We start from the raw sequence: 21,905 nt of genomic DNA on the forward strand, positions 1-21,905 counted from the left end.
GGACTCTGGAGGAGATCGTTTAAAGCGATAAAACCGCCTTTGCGCATTTTATATATATATTTTTTTATTGTTTTTGTTATTCCTTGTTTTCACTTTATATTTGTGCAATAAAGACTATCTATCTATCTATATATATTGAGAGCGTCTGTGAAAACCTGTAAAAGTCACCATGAACTACATTTGTACAAAGGGTACCTTGATTTCAGATAACTGACACTATTTATTTAAACCAGCAAGTAATTAATGAAAGTTTTATGCATCGCTTCTATTCCGAAAATTAAACTTCAAAACGGCGGACGAAGGCTGTAAGCCAAATTATGCAAAGCAAAAGGCTTTGATTTCGATAAATAAATTTTATAATAAAACTTATCTAACTTGTCTTATTGTGTAAACAATCTATCTTAAATTTAAAATTTTGTTTTAAAAAAATTTAAAAGTGAACTGAAACAAATAAAATCAAATAAAATGAAAACTTACTTTACACTAAATAAATTAATGCAAAGATTCTTTACACGATAAGAAAAGTTAAAAGAATGAGCATTAAGTACTCTTTTCAGTAAGCCTTTTTGAGACCCTTGCAGACAACTCTAGAGCCAACTTCAAAACTTTCCAATTCACACATAACATTTACCACCTGTGCCTGTTTGGCTGTTTGCACCTAAAATGTTTACATACACGACTGTCAGTTGTCACGTAGCTACGGACAAACATTTACACAATAAATTGAAACGGTGAATCAAATGTAAACATGTCCAAAACCACAAGAGATTGTGTGTGGAAAGCCAGAAGCGGCCGGGCGGCACGCGCTTTTAATTTAACAGCTAAGATATTTTTAAAAGTGCAGACGCGTTACAGTCTTGAAAACAAGGTAAATGCCTGACTTTCAAAAAGCCCGATGAAAATTTAGAGTTTAATTTCAAATCTACAGAAACAGGTATTGTATTTGTACAATTAATAATATTTATTAAAAAATGCAAAAGCGTAAGTGTATGTCTTGCATCTAGCCACAAAGCAAAGGATTATGTGTTTTGACTGTTTTGAACATGGATGGATCAAACCTGAGATTGACAAAAGCTGTTCATTTCGTGAAAAACACTCCAATTGCCAGAAAAACTATCAAACTTTATGCGTTATGAACGTCATAAAGTATGTAAACAAATGCAGCTTGGAAAAATAAGAAAAAAGCTTATAAAAAACCTCATAATATTTTTGCTAACCTTTTATTAGGTTTCTCCAAGCTGCGCAACGCTGCCAATTCTTTTGTACACATATCTCTAAATTAAACAAAATTAGCTGGTCTAAAAGTAGTGCTGTCCTTTTAACACTGTATCCCCTGGAAAAAGGTAGCACTATTTTGAGACATGTCACTTTAGTTTACTTTAGAAAAAGAGTGATAGAGAGATAAAGTTAAAGAAGGACGCCAGACCTAGCGCGTGCCATTGCCGTTTAAAAGACAATAATATTGGCGAGTCTCGTCTATTTATAAAACTTCAGATAAACAGAGGACGACAGAGCTGTTATGATTTAAAGCCATTCTATTGAGAGCTGAACGAGGCTCATTGTCGACATGACATTTTACGGCGCCCACACAATCGGGAAGGGTTATCTCGTCGATATCGTGAGTCGACCGCTTTAAAAAAGGTTGCGGTGCGGTCAGGTAGCTTTAGCCTCGGCTTTGTACCGCTTTGTGCCTATTGTGGCTTAATGAACTGATGAACAGGTGGCGTACAAATTGTTAAATTTTTAGCTGCAAACAAGATGTTAGTGTTATTTCTTTGTTGCTAAATATCAAGGTGAGCTGTTTGTTGATATTTTTGATAAGTGATTTATAGTTAACTTAAGTCACTGTGTGGTGACGGCAGATCTGAATACAGTTGTCACCACCTCTATTTCCGCGGGTGTCGTACGAGGTGACTAAGAGAATGTAACGGAGAACGGCGAATTCCTTCTCCTACTATCGACTGCGATCACTAACCTGTCTGTCCAGCGGTGATTATGGGAAACCCTCTTCGAAATCGAAAAAGGCCGTTAGTCCAGCGGTTTACTGCTATAGGCTCTTGATGATGATGAAGAACTGAACACTTTGATCAACTTATATGATCAAGAAACAAACTTTGGAGTAGAGTAAATCTGTCAAAGTACGACTTTGACAGATTGAGGAGTTGTCAAGTTTTTACGTTTGTATGTCTATACAAAATGACAGGTTTACGCCAAAGTGGATTTAACGTTAGTTTAATTGAATAACTATTGTGACTGAGGCTACTGATTCCTTATTCGTTTATATATACGGAAATAACACCGTAGCACTTTGCTTTACCCCCCTGGCATCAGTCTAAATTGTTTTAGTAGCAGTTTATATTCTTGTGTAGATGATTAGAAATGCATTTTGTTGATAAGTTAAAAATAGTTGGTAGTCGACGCAGTTTTAATATAGGGATGCGAAATGGCAACATCCGTTTGTGTCTAGAAGGTTCAGTGAATTTCTTGCATTGCATAACCGATAGGTGAGTTAACGCACAACTCAATCTACGTAGCATCCTTGCGCTCGCAGTTTTAGGAGTTCGACGAACGCTATTAACTATTCAAATGTTATTCGCGTGGCGTGAAAGCGCTTCGATAACCTCGTCGACGGCGGGACGTGGACGGAATAGCTGATAATTGTACAAATGGATCCCGTACCAGGACCCGCCGTTCACACAGTTCTGGGCTCTACGCTAATTGGTATAAGGGTAATAATGGTGCTAGGCCGGGAAGCGGATAGAACAGCTCATTTACATCGCGTAGATGCGAAAGCGACGCTTCAGCTACCTCGGCGTTAATCAAACCGCAAGGATTACATCATACAGTCATTCCGACTCGCGCATCCGTCCCGTACGGATGTCTGTCTCGCAACCGATTGCTCGAGGTGAAAGTGTCAGTGGAAATCAGTGTCCGTTTCTGCGTTGTGGTAGTGCAGTGTAGTTCTAGGGTCTAGGATTCCTGTAAGTACACGTGTTATTATTAGCGTAGTTTAACACCCTCGTCACCTAAAGGCGAGGCCCCATAGGGCCACACCCTTTTTTTTTAGGCACACACCTCCCTGCATGGCAGGGAGGTCAACCGCTACCCCGGGGGCCGCCATGGCCCTCGCCGACTCCGACCTTAATCTGGAGGCCCTCTTAAAGGACCTCCAGGAGAATAACGCGGGTTACCTAAACCGCTTTAGGACTGTTAGGCCTAGAGTGTTCACGGACAGCCCGCAATCCCCGGCTCCCGCAGAGCCGATTACCGACGACCCGGTCGCTATCCCTGCGATAGCGATCGAAGAATCTACCTCCCCGGCATCATCCGAGACCGACGACGGCTTCACCGTCGTCGGTGCTAAAAAGCGGAAGCTTAAGGCTTCCAAATCCAAGGCGAACCCGCCAAAGAAAGTGGTAACGGACCGCCCGATTAAGACCCAGTCCCAAGCGCCCCGCGCAGCGCCTCGCGCAGCGTCCCAGGCTTCCCCTGCGGACGAAGACGAGCCCGAAGACTCCCCTATGGAGGAGCAACCCCAACCCAGGGATAGAATCCCACCTCTCTTCATCCGCGACAAGCTCGCATGGATGAAAATCATCCCGCTTCTTGAAGCGAACGGCATCGGCTTCACCGGTGCCCGATCCACCGCTATAGGCATTAGAGTACAGTGCCTATCCTCCGACGACCACCGTCGGCTAACTTCAATGCTCAGAGATATATATAGGTAGGATATGCTATAGGTTTTCATACCTACGCCCTAAGAGACGAACGCATTCTCCGCGTCGTCATTAAAGGATTACCGAAGGAGATTAGCTCCGAGGTAATAAAAGCCGACCTTTTGTCGCAAAATCTACCTGTCCTGGAGGTACATAGGATGTACAATACCAGGACGAAATATGTCTACGAGATGGTTCTCGTTTTATTAGAACTTTCCCCCGAAGGTAAAGAGATTTACAATCTCGAAAAAGTGTGCCACCTTTCAGGACTCACTATCGAGAAGCCCCATAACAGAGGCAAGGTCGGCCAGTGCCACCGATGCCAACTGTACGGCCATTCCGCAAGGAATTGTTTCGCCCGCCCTAGGTGCGTCAAGTGCCTGGGCGACCACGGCACCGCCGATTGCTCCCGACGGGACCCGACCGTCGACGAACCACCGAGCTGTGTACTCTGCTACACCCAAGGGCACCCCGCGAATTATCGCGGATGCCCAAAGGCGCCGCAGTTTACACGGCGCAGGGGTCCGCCGCCGGCTCGGAGACCCGCAGCACAGCCCGCCCAACGCTTCGTCCCAGCGCCGGTACCCGCTACCAGCGCATGGGCCAAGCCCCTTAACGGAGCGCCTAGCGCCTCCGCCCCCGCCCCCGCACCGGTGCCGGTAGCCCCTCAGGCCACCGCACCGGCAGCGGCCCACCCGGCCTCAGCGCCCTCGCCCATGCACCTATCTCCGGATATGGACCCCCTGGACTTCATCCAGTACCTCGTGTCTGCGGTTGACATGAACGAGGTAAAAGTATTCTTTGCAAAGGCAAAGGTCTCCCTCAACCAGGCTATGCGTGAGCACTCTAGCCTCCTAACAACCATCGGGACTATCCAAAAAGCAATCCGTTAATGGGTAGTACATATAAAGGTAGGGTAAAACCACACTCCCTGGCAGTCAGCTTCTTTAATGCAAACGGCATTATCGATCAAATGCATCAAATCCGTGAATTTATATGTGCACAACAAATCGATATCTTCCTAGTGCAAGAGACCTTCTTAAAACCTAGTAGAAGCGATCCCAAAGTTGGAAATTATAACTTAATTAGAAATGATCGGACCACCAACCGGTTGGGTGGTACCGCGATCTATTACAGAAGGGCTCTTCACTGCACTCCTCTCGATCCTCCACAGCTTACCAACATGGAAGCCTCCGTATGTCAGGTGGGTATGACCGGCCATCCGTCGATCATACTAGCATCCGTTTATCTCTCACCGAACAAAACCTTTTTAGAGAGTGACTTACTCGCTCTCCTCTCCTTAGGTGACTCTGTCATTTTGGCTGGCGACTTCAACGCTAAGCACACCGACTGGTCCCGCTCCACTAACGCGCACGGACGACAACTTAACATACTTGTCAGACGACCCGACCTCAACTTTATCGTAGTTGCCCCAGACTCGCCGACTCGCTTCCCGATGTCGGATAGTTCGATCGACCGACCGGACATACTCGACATAGCGCTCCTCAAGAATATCACCCTTCAGGTGAACTCTGTGGAAGTGCTATCCGAGCTATATTCGGATCACAGACCTGTCAAACTACAGCTAGGCCCCGTAGGCCCCGCGATCCTCCCGACCCGTAAAGTCATCGACTTCAAGAAGCTCTCCGGGCTACTCGAAGCGAAGGACTCTGTGCACCTCTCTAAAATTCCTGACGTCGTAGAGACATTAGAGCAAGCCCAGGCAGCCTCACTGCACCTGACCAACCACGTTTGTGACGCTACGAGCGAATGCTCCCGCGAGATGCCGTGCGGATTTTACCGCATGGTACTCACGGAGGACGCGCGAGAGCTAATCACAAACAAGAATAGGGCCCATAGGGAGCATGACAAATATCCGACACGACAGAATCGGTTAGAACTCTGGAGAGCCCAGAGGAAGGTAGTGTCTATCATTACCGCACTCCGACACGGACAATGGGACAGGTTCTTGGGGGAGCTCTCGCCATCGCGTAGTGCGTTCTACAAACTGGCGAAGGCTCTCAAAATGACCCGCGCTCCCGCCCTCCCCCCGTTAGCACGGCCCGACCTTCCGCCCGCCTTTGAAGATATCGATAAGGCTGAATGCATGGCTGACTGCCTCGAATCCCAATGCTCTCCGAGCACCGTATCCATTGATAGGCCCCACGTCTTGCGAGTCGAAAGCGAACTCGCAACAATCCTCTCGACCCCTCCCGATGGTGAACCTCTCGCCCCGACGACCTGCGATGAAGTTCATACTATTATCAAGGGTTTCCACTCTAAGAAAGCCCCAGGCCCCGACGGCATTACCAATAAAACCCTAAAGTTACTCCCAGGACAAATTATCAACCTACTTGTGGTAATTTTTAATGTATTCTTGGCAAACTGCTACTTCCCCAACCAGTGGAAGGAAGCAACAGTCATAGGTATCCACAAGTCGGGAAAACCCCGCGACCTTCCCTCCAGTTATCGCCCTATAAGCCTCCTCAACACCTTAGCAAAGGTGTATGAGAGGGTAATATTACACAGACTGAAGGCAGTCGTAGAGGAGAAAAACCTCCTTAACGACGAGCAATTCGGCTTTCGAGCCAAGCACTCTTGCGTCCACCAAGCGCACCGCCTCACGGAGCACATACTGGCAGGATTCAATCGATACAGACACATGAGCCCCACTGGGGCCGTGTTCTTAGACATTGCCAAGGCCTTCGACAGGGTCTGGCACGCCGGCTTGTTGTACAAGCTGCACCATCTGGGCGTGCCAGCTAGTCTCGTTCGTTTGCTGCGAGCGTATCTCACCGATCGCACATTTCGCTATCGTCTAGACGGTACGCTCTCTTCCCCTAGACCCATACGAGCGGGAGTCCCTCAGGGCTCCGCGCTCTCCCCACTTCTATACGCGCTCTTCACGAGCGACATTCCCCGCGACCTACCGGCGACGGTCAAACTGGCCCAATTCGCCGACGATACCGCTCTCTTTGCGACCGATCCCAAAAAGAGCAACATTGCAAGTCGACTCCAAAAGGCGCTCCACCTGCTGGGCAAGTGGTTCCGCCTCTGGAGGATCGAGGTTAACCCCGAGAAGAGCGCAGCGGTGCTCTTCACGGGCAAACCGAGAGGCCGCTTCACGGTAAACCCCGCAGAGGTCACCCTCTACGGGCGTCCCATACCCTGGCAAGACAAGGCCAAATACCTGGGAGTAACGTTCGATCATAGAATGAGCTTCACCGCACACATTCGCAAGGCCCGCAACAAGGCTGCGTATGTGATGGGTCGTCTCTATCCGATGATTTGCCGCAAAAGCAAATTATCCCTCCGTCACAAGGTAACCTTGTATAAAACGTGCATACGTCCCATTATGACATACGCCAGCGTCGTATTCGCCCATCGCCCTCACAGCTCCTACAGGAGCTTTCAAGTCCTGCAGAACAAATTTATGCGTATGACCACGGACAGTCCGTGGTACATGCGCAACGTAGATCTCCACCGAGACCTCGATCTTCCCACCATAGCCCAGTACATGAAAACATTATCAAAGACCTACTTTGAAAATGCAGTCCGACACCCCAACCCCCTAGTGGTCGAGGCGTCCACTTATACCCCCGTCCCCGACGTCGAACCAAAGCGGCGACGTCCGAAGCATGTCCTTGACGACCCTGACGACAAAATAACTACCGACAACGTGTCCCAACAACACACACACACGCAACATTCACAGCGTCTTCGCCGGCGAAGACGAGGGCCCCGATTTCTGACGTCATCCGGACGTGGATCCTTACCACGGTCACGGGGGCGTTCGGACTAAACAATGATTAGTCCAAAAGTCCACCAACAGTCAGATTAACGTCGAACCGAGCCGAGGTCCGAGTCCTCGCAGGAGGCACCCTCGGGTCGACGTCTCCCATACTCCCCCCGATGTCGTCGAGCCCTGGGGCTCTTCTCATGGCGAGCTTTCGCGCTCGCCCCACTCCCCCGGTGACGCCGTAGCAACCCCTTAGGAGGTTATCGGCAAGTGTCCTTCCGAAAAAGCATCATACAGTATCCTACTTTCAGAACGTTATAATAAACGCTCTGAGCCTGATTTCCTAGGAAGTGATCAGAAGCCTTAGTACAAGATTTGGTCGCTTGCAACCGAGGAGTCGTTTTCGTGTATGGAAATCCTTGATCTAGGTGTAAAATTTATCTCATTAGCACTTATTTTATTTGTGTAATCTAGTTTAAGTATTAGTATGTAGTGTTTTTTTTAATATGCACAACCTGCAGTATGTTATCCTTTTGTTTTCCTTATCCTAAGGTTGCCTGGAAGAGATCGCTACAAAGCGATAAGGCCGCCTTTTGTATACTTCTTCTGTCTGTGTTTTCTTTTATTCTTCTTCTGTATTTTTATTTGTTAATATAACTGTGTTAAAGCTAAAATTTGCCTACTTTTATTGAGCTCGGGCTTTTGACAGAATGTTTGTAAAACTAAAAACAGAATTACAGAATTTGTATTCTAAAACTAGTTATATTTAAGTCCATTATACTTTGACGATATAGAGTTAGACATGCGACACAATTGCGAGTTAGCTAATCTAGTACTAAGGCTACAGAATACAGTGTGCAGTCGAAAGAGCTGAAGCTTCTAAGTTTTTTGACATCCCTGACGAAGTAATGAGCGCTCTTTTCATCCTCACTAATATGATAAATGCGAAAGTGTGTTCGTTTGTCCTTTCTTCACGCCCGAACTAATTGATTTGATTTTTAGCATAGTAATCTGAAAAATTAACAAAGCATTGAAAAATGTTATTTGGAAGATAAATAGTGTTTGACAGACAGTATACAAATTAGTGACTGATAAATGTGTGTATTAGTATGCCTACGTTAAACCATCCAATAGAATTTTATGAGTTCAAAGGTCAATTTAACGGTGATTAATCTACCACTAAAACTGTTCGTGAAGAGCCACCATATCTCTTATAGCTCTTTGTGAATAAATCAGATAAAAGACAAGGCATTCGCCATGTTTGTTCATGTCGAACTCAAATCATTCTATATTCAAATAAGCCTTTTTATTTACAAACACCTTTGTAAATATTTATACATAATTTTCCCATTGTTTATATATAAAGGCTTCATGAGGTAATTTATCTGCATAAGAGCGATATTGGAAACCGAGAAAAAACATCGTATAGATATAATATAGATATTATAGTAGTAGTAGAAGAAGAAGAAGAATAAGTCTTTATGGCACATACAAATAGAAAGCCAGGTTAACAAAATAAACGATAATAAAAAACATATGAACAAAGGCGGCCTTATCGCATGAAGCGATCTCCTCCAGACAACATTTGGTTGAAGAAACATATGACATAAAACGGGATAGTGCAATACCCAAATTTTCAAATTATATACATTACATATACAATACATACTAATACTACATATATGTTGAGAGCCGGTTGGCGCAGTGGGCAGCGATCCTGCTTTCTGCAGCTAGCCGTGGGTTCGATTCCCACATCTGGCAAAATGTTTGAGTGATGAACATTAATGTTTTTCTGTGTCTGGGTGTTTATCTGTATATTATAAGTATTTATGTGTATTATATCTTTAAAAATATTCATCAGCTATCTTAGTACCCATAACACAAGCTACGCTTACTTTGGGGCTAGATGGCGATGTGTGTATTGTTGTAGTATATTTATTTTTATGTATATAGTTAAAACATATGTAGTAGTGATGAAAGACAGGAATTTCACGAAGCACATCTCACTGCATAGGTGAATGTCCCGTAATTCGGCACAGCGATGGCTGTTATGATGATGATTATTCAAATATCGGAATGCCAACAAGGCCGCCGTGCAGCCTTGCTTTTTCCGCGTCATCCAATCAGCAATAAGCATACAGCATAACTGGTACTTCAGCTCCAATCAGAATAGCAAAACCGGCTCTAGCGCACGCCACCAAAGTTATTAGCGTAATAAACTACTAGATAAAACGCGGCGAGACAGCGTGTGAACGTAGAGAGAAAGCGGTTGTCGCAACATTAGTAACCTTATTACTAACCGATACTTCTGACGTATTCGGCTGTTTATAGTTTGATTGCCCCCATGCTTTGGTACCATTAAATATTTGAACGTTTGCTCATTAAGATTTTATAGGATCAAATATACCACAATTCAAGTTGGTTCAAGTGAAAGCTTTAAACTTTAGTTATGATACAGGTCGCCTAGTGTGGAGTCCACACGTTGTTGATAAAAAGAGGCAAATATCAATAAAATTTGCAGTCGCTCCAGCTTATCAAGGTCCACAGCCAAGTCAAGATAACAGTCGTTGGCATAATCTAAGATAGGAGGAAGAAAGGTATTAGCTAACACAATCTAAGTCTCGATAGGCAAGAGATTTTTCCATCTTTTCAAGGTACCAAAAGCACTGAAAACTTTCTGACTAAAATGAGCTTTTTGCGGCCTCCAAGAAAGATTGCTTGCTATCCATGAAAATACCATTCGGCCATCGAAAGTAACTGGTTAATAATAAAAGTATTATTATTACTATTATAAAGAATTACTCCTTAGAAAATCACATTTATGCCGAGGAGAGGGGGTTTCTTTAACTTCTGGGAACGTCCAAGAAACCTGGTGCACGCAGGCACCTTGTTTCTTATAGGAGACAGGACTATTGAGGGTGCCAATGCTAATGTCTTTGGTGGGTTCTTAGAAATGAAAATCAACGCCGCCTCATAAACTATTAAACATGCTTCATCAACCAAAGGTTGTCTGGAGGAGATTGTTTCAAGCGATAAGGCCGCCTTTGTGTGTACATATTTATTTACCTTTTGTTTTGTTCAAATTGTTTTTTTTTTCACTTCTATTATTCGTCATCTCACACGCATATCCTCTTTCACCAAATCCATCCATCTCTTCCTTGGTCTTCGATAAGCCCGGAGTAACTTCTTTCATATTATTGTCTTTTTGAATACCAAATTATATGTGTATGAATAAATAAGTATTAATTCGCTAGCGTTTTGTTTCGCTTTATCAACATGAAGGAAATTTTTGCTTGCATGATAGAAAGATTTCACATCTAGGCTGCAATCTACACCTATGTAAAATTTCGCCATAATTTGTAGTAACGGTACGCACAGCATAGGTTATTTTTACAAAAAAATCCCCCGGGAACGTTAGCCTGGTAGTGTTTCAGGACGACAATCCCATATCCATCTTAAGGATACCAGCTAAATGTGTGCACATGAATGAATTATACAACAGTTTTAGTTGGTAGAAACTATAAGTTGAACTGAATCTTACAAGTTGAAAACTTGAACATTCCTCCCCTTCTAACGGAAATAGCAAACCATTCCTGAGCCAAGTGGAGCGGTATCTTGTATCTTAATTGAATCTCCCCAGAGATGAGCGAAACGCCCGAGATATTGTAACAACGCAAGAGCAAAGACTTATTGCTTATTACTGGTTTGCTATTTATTTACAATACATGGAAACATGCACTCATACTAATCCTCTAACGTCCTGTAAACGTAAATAATATGAAGAATGCGATATCGCAATGCCTGATTTAAAAGGATATGAGAAATTAATAGATTAACTCTCGTTACGTTTCGAATATGGTTTCCTCCAAAACTAAATATTATTCTCCTCGCAGTGGCGTGCATAGAGGGTATGCAGATGAGTTATAAAAACTTAAGAGTAGGCTTCTTATAACTCTTAAAATGCCTATCTTTAAATCATTCGCAACTCGTAATGGAGAATTTTTAATTTTATGTCTTCTGTCCGCTTAGTGCATACCCTGTGTGCACGCCATTGTGCCCTTGGTGTCTTTCTACAGAAATGCGACAGACTTAATTGAATGTATTTAAAGAGACGCGTTTGAATTGAAATCTTGGAGATGTCACTTAAAAATTTCAAAGTTTGTATTAAACGTAAGCTTATAGAAAAGTCCTATTATAGTATAAAGGACTACGTAATAGATAAAAAAACTTAAATTATTGTTCTAACCAGGTTGCTCTTCTAGTAATTTAAAATGACATTGTGAGATGGTGATAACAAAAAAAACACCCGGCTAAGTTTGTTGTGGGCTTCTTCTTAGTTCAGGACGCGTTTGGAACCCTCGTAGCTTTAGTTTTAAGTTTACGAATGTGGTTATCGCCATCATCTCACTACCGTGTAATTCTTATCGCATCAAAAGTGCCACCTATTCAAGTAGGCCCTACTAAGATATTTTTGACTTTGACTTTGACTGAAGTTACTGTTACTTCTTTGTTAGTTTATTTGTTTCCCGATGTACGGACTATAATGTAAGTGCACAAGGCAACAAGTTTTGAAGCAAAACATCTCAAGTAGTGATCGAACGGAGAGCTTACGTTCGTTGAATGAATTCGAAGAGACGTTGCTAATAAAGTTTAGACACTTAAATACAGTCCCTTTTAAACTGTTCGTGAAGTATGGTAGTATTAACAATCAATAGCTGGTCCTATTGTGGTCTTGAGCGATCACTCATTTAATGAATTTAAAATGGAGTGAAGTCACTTAAATACATTAGTAACACAGTTTTCTCTTTCGCAATCGAGTAGTCGTTTTCGAGTATAGAAATACTCAAAGTAAAATGTATTTTATTCCTCTTTTATCAAAGCTTAAATTTGACTTTAATTCCTCAGCCAGGGCTTTTAGCAAAACGCTGGTATAATAAAAATCAGAAGTACAGGTTTTGCGATTCCAGAACGAGTGATATTAGGTCCATTTTACTTTGACGATACAGAGTTTGATATGCGAAAACGATTCCTCGAATGCGAGCAAACAAAACTTGTACTAAGGCTAATGTATTTATCACTTTCTTGTGATCTCGGCCGACGGGCGCTCGCGCGTTTGCCGCGAATGCATGCGGACATTTCAATCGCGATCGAAAGAATACCGGCTCCAGATCCGATCGGATTTTTTCAGGTGTAATAAACACGTCTTCGGAAACTCCTTTATTCGGAAGCAACTTGGAGAAGACGTTTTGTGTTACAAAAAGACTAATCAAAGTCAATATCTTTCAAATTCGCACTACTTTCATTTCAAGTAAGCCTTCTTTCTCAGCACATTTGAAACGTCAAATCTGTCTTTTGGTAATGACTCTACCACCGTTTTGGAAGGCAGATTCTACCAAGAAGAAACTCGGTAGGTGCTCTTTTCCAGCATCAACATTTTATAAATTAACAACCATTATTGTATCTTGTGACAGATGAAAGCGACGCGGACTACTTCATTGCAAGCTTATTATACTTTACAATAACATTATAAATGCTTCAGTTCGTATACATGTATAACTTTCTGTATTAACGGCAAACTTTGTTTCTATTAAAACGTGATTTGGTTTGCGGTTAAGTTTTAGTTATTGTAACTAAGGAGTCCTTACTTGCAGTTGCCCTTCTGATTGCTTTGAAAAGCTAGTGTAATTCTATTTATGACGAAAATTAACAAACTTTAAGTTAGTTAATGATAAAGAAGGAGAAATTAGCACGGGTAATTGCCACGTGTTTCACGTTAGTTTATTCAGTAGACGCATTGGAAAAAAGCCCGAAACAACCTGACTAATACCTACCGTGAAGGCGTACAATCTTAGCAAATGCGCCGTGAAGGTGCGCCGGCGCCGCTATAATGTAAAAAGATTTAAAGCAAACATCTCCGTAAACAGCTCTGTGAATAATAAATCTAACCAACAAAATTAAAGTTCGAAGACGCGCTTAAGCATCAACAGACAGTCGAACTTCTCATACACCTGAAGAACGGCAAACCAGTAAATTATCTATTTAGTAATTAGACCAGGCGATGGCTGCATGAAGGCCTCAAAAAAGATTTGTGGTAATAAATTATATTTATGGAATAACCAGTTTATTGTATTGGGCATTCAATATTTGTTTAAAGTCTGCATCTTATGCAGTAGGTATTGTGACTAAATCCATTTATTCTGATGTTTCATCGGTACTGATGGTTGAAGAGAAAAATCGGTCGGAAAATAAACAGATAATCTATTCCAATTGCAAATATGCAAATTCGGAAACCCTGCCAAAGAAAATATTATTCTATAATATTGTATAGCAGCAGGCGTACCATACCATAGATTTGTGCTAAGGAAGCACAAATCTATGGTAAAATGAACATTAAGCTTAATAAAGCTGTAATCCGAATGTTATTCTTTTTTTATGTACACATTAACATTACAAAGGTCTTAAGACCTTAATAATAATTTCATTAAAAATAAATGTGTGTTGTGAAGTTGGCCCAATTTATCTGTCTCGTCAACCGACAAGTTGGACTGTCTATAACTGATCAAAAGTTCAGAGAAGATAAGAAGCACTCCGCTATACTGTTTTAACTTTTATCCCATACTACATCCCTTCACCGACTCATTAGTGTTTCTATCCTTCACTAGTCTCGCTCCGTCTCCCTCTCGCTCGCCTCCGGAGGGCCATTTATCAATTCCAAATAACATGCCGGGGCCTTTTCTTTTCTGTTTATTTATTTTTTATTTACCTTATCCTTTGGTGCTCCGTTTGTCTTCCTTTTTGCCTCCAAATTGATTGTAAAGCCGATCTAATGACGTCTATCTAATGTACGATGGTTCGATAAAGCTAATTGTATTGCTAATGAGTAATATTTATGGATTTCTAAGACTTGAATTAAGAACGGATCAGATATTTTATGCCTATTAACTTCTCATTTGGGTGCAATGCTTTACTAGCTGTACCCGCGGTTTAACCTGCATTTAATAGTAAAGTTTACCGTATCTCTGGTTTCGAACTACATATATGCGAAACTTTTGCATAGGTTTACCCAACAAACTCACAGTTGTATTCATAATTAATGAGTTTTCTAAGTTAAATATTATATCTAGGCGTAAATCGCCTCCAATATATTTTCCCTTAGTCAGATCGAAATACGCTCTTAATAGCTATATTTATAGAGCTATTAAAAGCTATGATAATAATTTCTCGGATTTAGATTTATTTAATCTTACTCTTGCTCAGTTAAAAAAACATCTTTATTCTGTATTTTAACTTCTAATAGTTCTACGTAAAGGTACTACATATGTTTTATATATCCACTTTGATGGATATTGTTAACAAGGGTCTTCTCTTATTAACATTATCTATCAACAATGTGTTTTTTTTTCTTCTAATATTTAAAAGTTTCATAATTAACTTATAAGTTTGCTGTCAATTTTAATGTATTCGTATGATTTTTAGCGGCTACTTAATTGGTGTATGTGTTTTTTTCTTTGTACAAATTTTAAGTATTATGTTAACTGTTTGGGCCTTAAAAGTGAATAAAATATTTTGATCATTTTATCCTATGATTTTTAGAATTAAACAATCATTAAAATTCTATTCAATACTTTTCAGTCATTTAAGCATGAAGAAGTTCAAGTAGTTCGTTGTAGTTTAGATCTATTCCGTAAAAACCGTGCACTGTCACAGGATTAAGTAGTATATATTATCCCTATTTGAATTGTAAAAATTACATAAATTTTTGCTTTGAATATAGACTAACCAACAAACACGCTTCTATCATTATATAAGTACCTACTGATTCAAATCAACAAATCAGAGACGGTACTTCAAAAATATTCCCGCCAATTGCGACAAGTGATAAATATTCAGAATAAAAGTAATCTCATCTTTAATTTTTTCGCCTTTCGATCTTGTTTTTGGCGCAGCTAATAATTTATTAATCATTAGTCCGAACTCCCGCGGTTCAAAGACTTCATCCCAAACGGAAAGAAACGCATTACAATTGTAAAATACTTTGCGGAATCTTGGACTTCCAAGTGTTAACTTTTTGCTATAGATTTTCAATGGGGCTTCTTAAACGATCATTTTTATTAAACCGTCTCAAATTCATTAAAGGTTCGATTGATTTTGGCAGTTTATGTAGAATTGCGATAAGAATTTAAAATACTTCGAGCTTCGAAATTCACTAAATATTGTGAAAGTTCATGTACCGCGTTTGTCTTTATGGCGTTTATTTAAGTACATACTCGTAGATTTATTTTATTTATATATATGTATCAAAACAAGGTTTACTATGACCCACAAATATTTGAATAGATTTAGGTAAAAAGTCATAATTTGACCCTGGTGTGGGTGAGTATCTGACTCCTAACTAGTTATAACTGTATTTAGGATAGTTATTTTAGACGAACAATTCCACAGTAGATTTAAAATCTAAAGGATCGAGGCTTTCGCCAGTAAAGCTCTCCGATTGCATAATTTTCGCGGAATTCATAGCTTGGGCAGATCAAAAAATTACTTTCAATTTTAGATTTTCTTCATTCAAATTGTCTTTCTTGGTTAATCATGTTAAACACTTGTTCCTCGCATACCCAAGTTTGGTATAACCTTTATTTGTAATTTTAATCAGTCCATCGAATCTGATTTACAAATCATCCGAAAATTAGGCATGATGTGGCCGATTTCGTGCAGGGAAAGAATTCCGAAATCGGCCGGGGCTAGGATCGAGGGGGGTCTGGTTGCGTTCTCTCAACTCCGGACCCGAGAGCAAATAAAGCGGTCCCTCTGAAATTAATTTCTTTTTGTTTCATCGTCTGGAGTCGAAGCATTTACATTGAATGCGGTCGGAGGCTCGCTTGTAGGTTATTTATGTAAGGGCTCTCTGTGCATGACGTGCGCATTATTCATACACAAATACTCGCCGGACCATCTGTTTATTATTTTTTTACCGGTTTGTCCACTTCGGGAGTTGGATGAAGGTTTTTATGATATCAGAAAACAATGCGTTATTATTTTCGTCATTATGAGTTACTTGGATGTCTTTTTTTCTGCTGAGTTAAAGAAGAATATTTTTAATTACTTATAAATTGGTTCTCGAGCATAGAAAAGCATTTTGTTACTTAGTCCTAATATGTCCCAGGATTTTAACTAATAAATTTTCAATATATCAGTCTTATTGATACATAGATATTTGTATATATAGATTTAATATAATTAGTGCCTTTAATACTAACGAAACTGAGATATAGTGTGTTCAATGCTAGGAATCGCTTATTATTCTAAATTAGATGTCCGGTAAATTTTGTAACATCGTTTACCTGTTTAGAGTTGTACATTTCATTTCCGAGGTTTGCGAGACTCACGGGAAATCATTTTGTGTACAGATAAAATAAAGAAAGAAATAAACACAAATAAATATATATATTAGATAGAGATATACCTATTATATACGATAAGATACATCACAACAACATTCTTCGTAATAAGTTATTTATTAAAGTAGGACTTTGTAACTATTCTAGAACTATATCATATGGTCTATAACACTTTCTAAACTAGAACTTGAAAGCAAATAGACTGAAAAGAAAAAGTGAGGTTTATTATTTCTTTCAAGTCTATTTTATTGTGCAGTATGTTTAAGCAAACCGATGCCATGTCCTTAAATGGCTGGCACTGATTCATTCAGATCCTATGCACTTAAACCCAGGCACTAGGCATTGAAGGTGTTGTGTATAAAACTATCAGAGTTTACGATCAGTGGGCGCCACGGCGTCGACACCGGGTGATTGGATTCACTAACATTCGCTTCGCAAGTTCCCTTTGCATTGGTAATAACAGTTTCCTGCATTCAACGAGTTTGTAGATAAATTTTATTTGCGGCGACATTTAATTTTACGGTTGCATTAACTATTATTTTAACTCTGCTTGCCTGGTTTATGCTTTACGGTTTAGAATTTATCAAATTCACACGTAGTTAATCGGTAGTTGTATATCCTGTTGCGTTTTATTATTCTAACAGTATTGTAAATGAGACAGTCTGAAATTATATAGATAATGTTCCGTAGTTTTTGGTATCTGCGATTCGAGTACTAACCACCGATTTCCAATTGATAAAAGTTACTCTAGGAGAGCATTTCTCTCTATAGATCCGGTATCATTATAGGATTCCCTTCATCAATAGCCTACGACAGTCCACTGCACTCAAGGCCTCTTCAAACTGGATGGTTTGCCCAAAATTACCACAAGATGGTAGTAGTAGTACAGAGGGGTTATATTCCCTCAATCGCCTCTTACGACACCCCATTCATCTACTGTTACCACATGGAATATATGGGATTTCCTTACGTAACCAAAATCAACCTTTTTTTAGTCGAATTTACAAGTAAAATTTATTGTATGTGAACGTGTGACTAACGAAGATAATGTTTCTCCTCCAGATCTTAACCCCGAGGGGGATGCAGAAGGTGTCAGATGCTACTGCAACACAGCGCAGTGTGTCAGCACGGGATACATGTGCCGGTCGCGGAAAGGCGGCGGTTGCTACAGCGAAGTTCCTCCCAGAAGGCACCACGCAAGACACGGCTGCTTGCACCATTTAGCTGAAAAGTAAGTAGATATCAATATATATTGACGCTGCTGATTTTTAACGATCTAGTGATTCACGGGCGAATTGATGATTTAGTTCATTTGAAATACATTTGGTATTTTTTGGCCTGCCCTAGGAATCTAATTCAGGACCTCATTTGAAGTTGTTAATTACAAGAACATTGAGTAATAACAGATTATTGTAATCCCTAAAATGTGTCGTTTTTTCACGCAGAGACAAAGCAATGGATAGACATGTTTCCTTGCATAGAGATAGTTTGTTGGCTGGAGAGTGACATACTTTTTGGGGTTTTTGAGCATATAATGATCGGTTTCTATGGGATCTTAAGCCAGATTTTATAGGATACCGTTTTACTATTTTTGACCTCTTCATACTGTATAGGCAGATAGAATTTTGAAGTGCCGAGGAATCTTAGTTCCTAGTAGACAATGAATAAAAGATCAGAGGTTAAAGCAATCAAAGACAAAGGTCATGTATGTCCATAAGTTATTTAGTAAACAAACTTAGATGTTAATCGAAGAATCAATCAAACAAAAAACTTGTACGATTAAAAATTTCCATACACCAGACTATCGTTCGAACTCAAATGTTGTAACATTTTATTAGTGCTAATTAAGCTGGTAAAACCTCGAGATTAAAATCTACATCGGCCAAAATATTTTATAAGATACCTTCTTGATAAAACGCTCCCAGTGTTGAGAAGTCATTGTGACTGCATTTCGTCAATGGAGAAAGGCGCATCAGTTGAAATCCACCATGTATACGATATATCATAGCTAAACTTTCTCTTAAGATATGTAATTCTCTTTAAGACACGTAGCAGAAAGTATCGTTTAAATGTTACACATATTTGTCTTTTTAATAAAGTATTTGTAATTAGATGGCGCAGTGGGCAGTGACCCTGCTTTCCGCATCCAAGGCCGTGGGTTCGATTCCCACAACAGGATAATGTTTGTGTTATGAACATGTATTTATGATGTATATAGTATGTATTGTATGATGCTTTGGATTCGGTGGATCGTCGTGCTAGGAGACTCATTGGCAACGACCTTGTAGTCAGTAGACTTCAAAGCCTTGAACACCGGCGCAAGGTTGCTTGTCTGGCTGTTTTCTACAAGATACATTTCGGAGAGTGTGCTCAGGAGCTATTCGATTTGGTCAAACCATCTCCTTTCTACCATCGAACTGCGAGGCACCGAAAGAATCTGCACCGTTACGTGGTTGAAATACCATCAACACGTACGAAGCGTTTTGCTTCTTCCTTTCTGATCCGCACCGCAAAGGCCTGGAATGCCCTCCCATCTTCCGTCTTCCCTGATACCTATAATCTGGGTACCTTCAAATCAAGAGTGAATAGGCATCTTCTAGGCAAGCGCGCTTCATCTTAGGCTGCATCATCATTTACCATCAGGTGTGATTGCAGTCAAGCACTTGTCTATATACTTTAAAAAAAAAAAAAATGTATGTTTGTCAGTGTCTGGGTGTTTATATGTATAGTATAAGTATTAATTTATTATTATTTATAAAAATATTCATCAGTCATCTTAGTACCCATAACACAAGCTACGCTTACTTTGGGGTTAGATGACGATGTGTGAATTGTCGTATTATATATAAAAAAGAAAAAAAAAACCTATACTGTCTTAGGAATATTATTATAGGGATGAATGTTATCCCTTATTCTACACATTAAAGATTTATTTGGCTTCGCCTGCGTTTGCTAGTTGCACTTGCACTTCATCTTCCCTTCCCTACTTACGTTGTATAATCAAAATTTGCTGCGTGAAAATCTCTGACACACCTTGTAACTCACGTTCATCATCACATAGAAACTACAATTTTTCGGGATTAAATGTAGGCTTAAGTCATACCACGGCCTAGTATCCAATTCTGTTAAAAAAAAAGTTACATCGCTGCGTGAAAGATGCACAAAGCAAGCAATCTATTTTCGCGTTTATAATGTTATTTTAGGAAAGTAGGAATACAGATGTCCAAGCAGCACGGCAAGCATGGGCAGGAAACATCTTTATCCCCGGGAAAACGATAAAAAATTATCTTCTACCACAGCTGTATCACCTCTCAGAGAACTGGTGCACAAGTTCGCATAATATCCAAATAATATATATGTGTATATTATAAACGGGGGTAATAATACTTGGACCTTGCTCACGAGATTACCGCCATGTGGAATGTTGAGTCGACCGTTATTGTTCCGATCGTCGTTTCAGTCAATGGTCTTCTCGCGAAAAGCTTCGACCAACATCTTAAGAAGCTTTCGCTTGGTTGTTGGATCAAGGGTCGGATACAGAAGGCAGTAGTCCTTGAAACGGCGCGTATTGTGAGGAGGTTCCTCACTTGGAGCCCTGACCGCCGGTTGCTTGGGCATTCAAAAGCCCCGCTAGCGGAGGGTGTTTTTTTTCTTATAAATTTTAAGCTAATAAAAATCAATAAATGATAGAAAAATAAACGGGGGTAAACTTCTCCTATGCCATATTCAAGCAAGTGGACACGATTGACAACCTCTCAACAGTGCTGTGTTTATAAGTGGGGAGCAATACGCCCTGTTACTACAACCTACTAGTTTCTCTGCGACCCTATAACTTTTTTACTGTATCTCGGAATTTTATTGTGTTGTTTGTGTATCGTATTTACACCGTCACAATCATGATTTGTTTTTGATACCGTACGCGGTTTCCTGTGTTTCTCGTTAACTTTCATCTAAGAATTAATTAACTATTCTTTTGTTGGGCAAAGCATGTGCCTACCTACCGAGACATGCATTGTCATCCATCAATTCTGCTTATCATGCTCCAACCGTGGCTCGCCCAACGCATGTTGCGTCTATTGTATCTTCAATCAATTTGTCTTCGGTCATTTCAAAATTACTTTATAGCTCTTTCGTCATCGTTGACAGCTCTAACAATTATTACAAGCAGATAGAAATTTATGGCGTCCATTAGAGATATGGTCGATTTCTAATAAATTCCTCATATTCCATCATAAATTACCTATATCAAATAACATGCCCCAAGATGGAGTTCATTAATTTTCATTTTTAATGTTTGCTCCTTGATTGCTATTCGGCTCTTTCAATATAAGCCTTTACCTGTTCAGTTTATTATCTTATTCAGATCAGCCGCGGCTCGGTTCAGAAAACAGGTTCCACGTACGCGCGCATGCCTCCTTTTATTTGCTTTAAATAATTTTTGCTCGTTTTTGGCAATCTCCTGTCTTTCATTACCTTTGCTAACAATCGGCCAGTCTGCTTCGTTAAGATTTCAATCGGAATCAAATTGAAATTGTACGGTTTTATCGGTAATTAATTTATTCTGTGGTAGTTTATTGTCTATATAGATTGTGATGGAGCGTAGGATCTTTGTCCTCATTTGTTGAGATAAGGATGACGGTAGAAGCTTGGGGTGGAGTCGGAGGTCGGGATCCTAGATAGCGGCGCGGCTGCGAGGACGCCGACCCGTTCAATGCGTATATATAAACCACCATACACACTTATATTTTTTCCCTATCATCAGGGCCTAAAGCTCATTATGCAATGCACTTTAACGATACATATGTAATTTGTAAGTCTCAGTCTTTGATAATGTCACACATCTCTGCATAATAGATAGTGGACAGTTCAACCCTTTGACGCTTCTATTATTCTGTAATTTGATAAGCCATTACTTTTGTGTTTACTTTTTACATTGAATATTAAAGCAAAGGCATGAACCACTCGGCGGGCGATGGAGAGAACTATGCTCGTAATATCTCTACGTGTTCAAATCATAAATAAGGACATCCGTAGATGAACCAGAGTTACCGAGAC

At 40.5% G+C, this 21,905-nt stretch overlaps 1 protein-coding gene across 1 annotated transcript in view; it reads left to right on the forward strand.

Moving 5' to 3' along the window:
• Positions 1 to 21,905, forward strand: part of LOC120628597 (BMP and activin membrane-bound inhibitor homolog) — a 116,176-nt gene that overhangs the window by 79,230 nt on the left and 15,041 nt on the right. Inside the window, exon 2 of the mRNA XM_039897051.1 lies at positions 17,913 to 18,081. Coding sequence (XP_039752985.1) covers positions 17,913 to 18,081 — 169 coding nt within the window. The remainder of the gene's footprint in view (positions 1 to 17,912; positions 18,082 to 21,905) is intronic.

This window comes from Pararge aegeria, chromosome 13 (assembly GCF_905163445.1).
Source record: "Pararge aegeria chromosome 13, ilParAegt1.1, whole genome shotgun sequence".
In the NCBI taxonomy this organism is placed as follows: Eukaryota; Metazoa; Arthropoda; class Insecta; order Lepidoptera; family Nymphalidae; genus Pararge; species Pararge aegeria.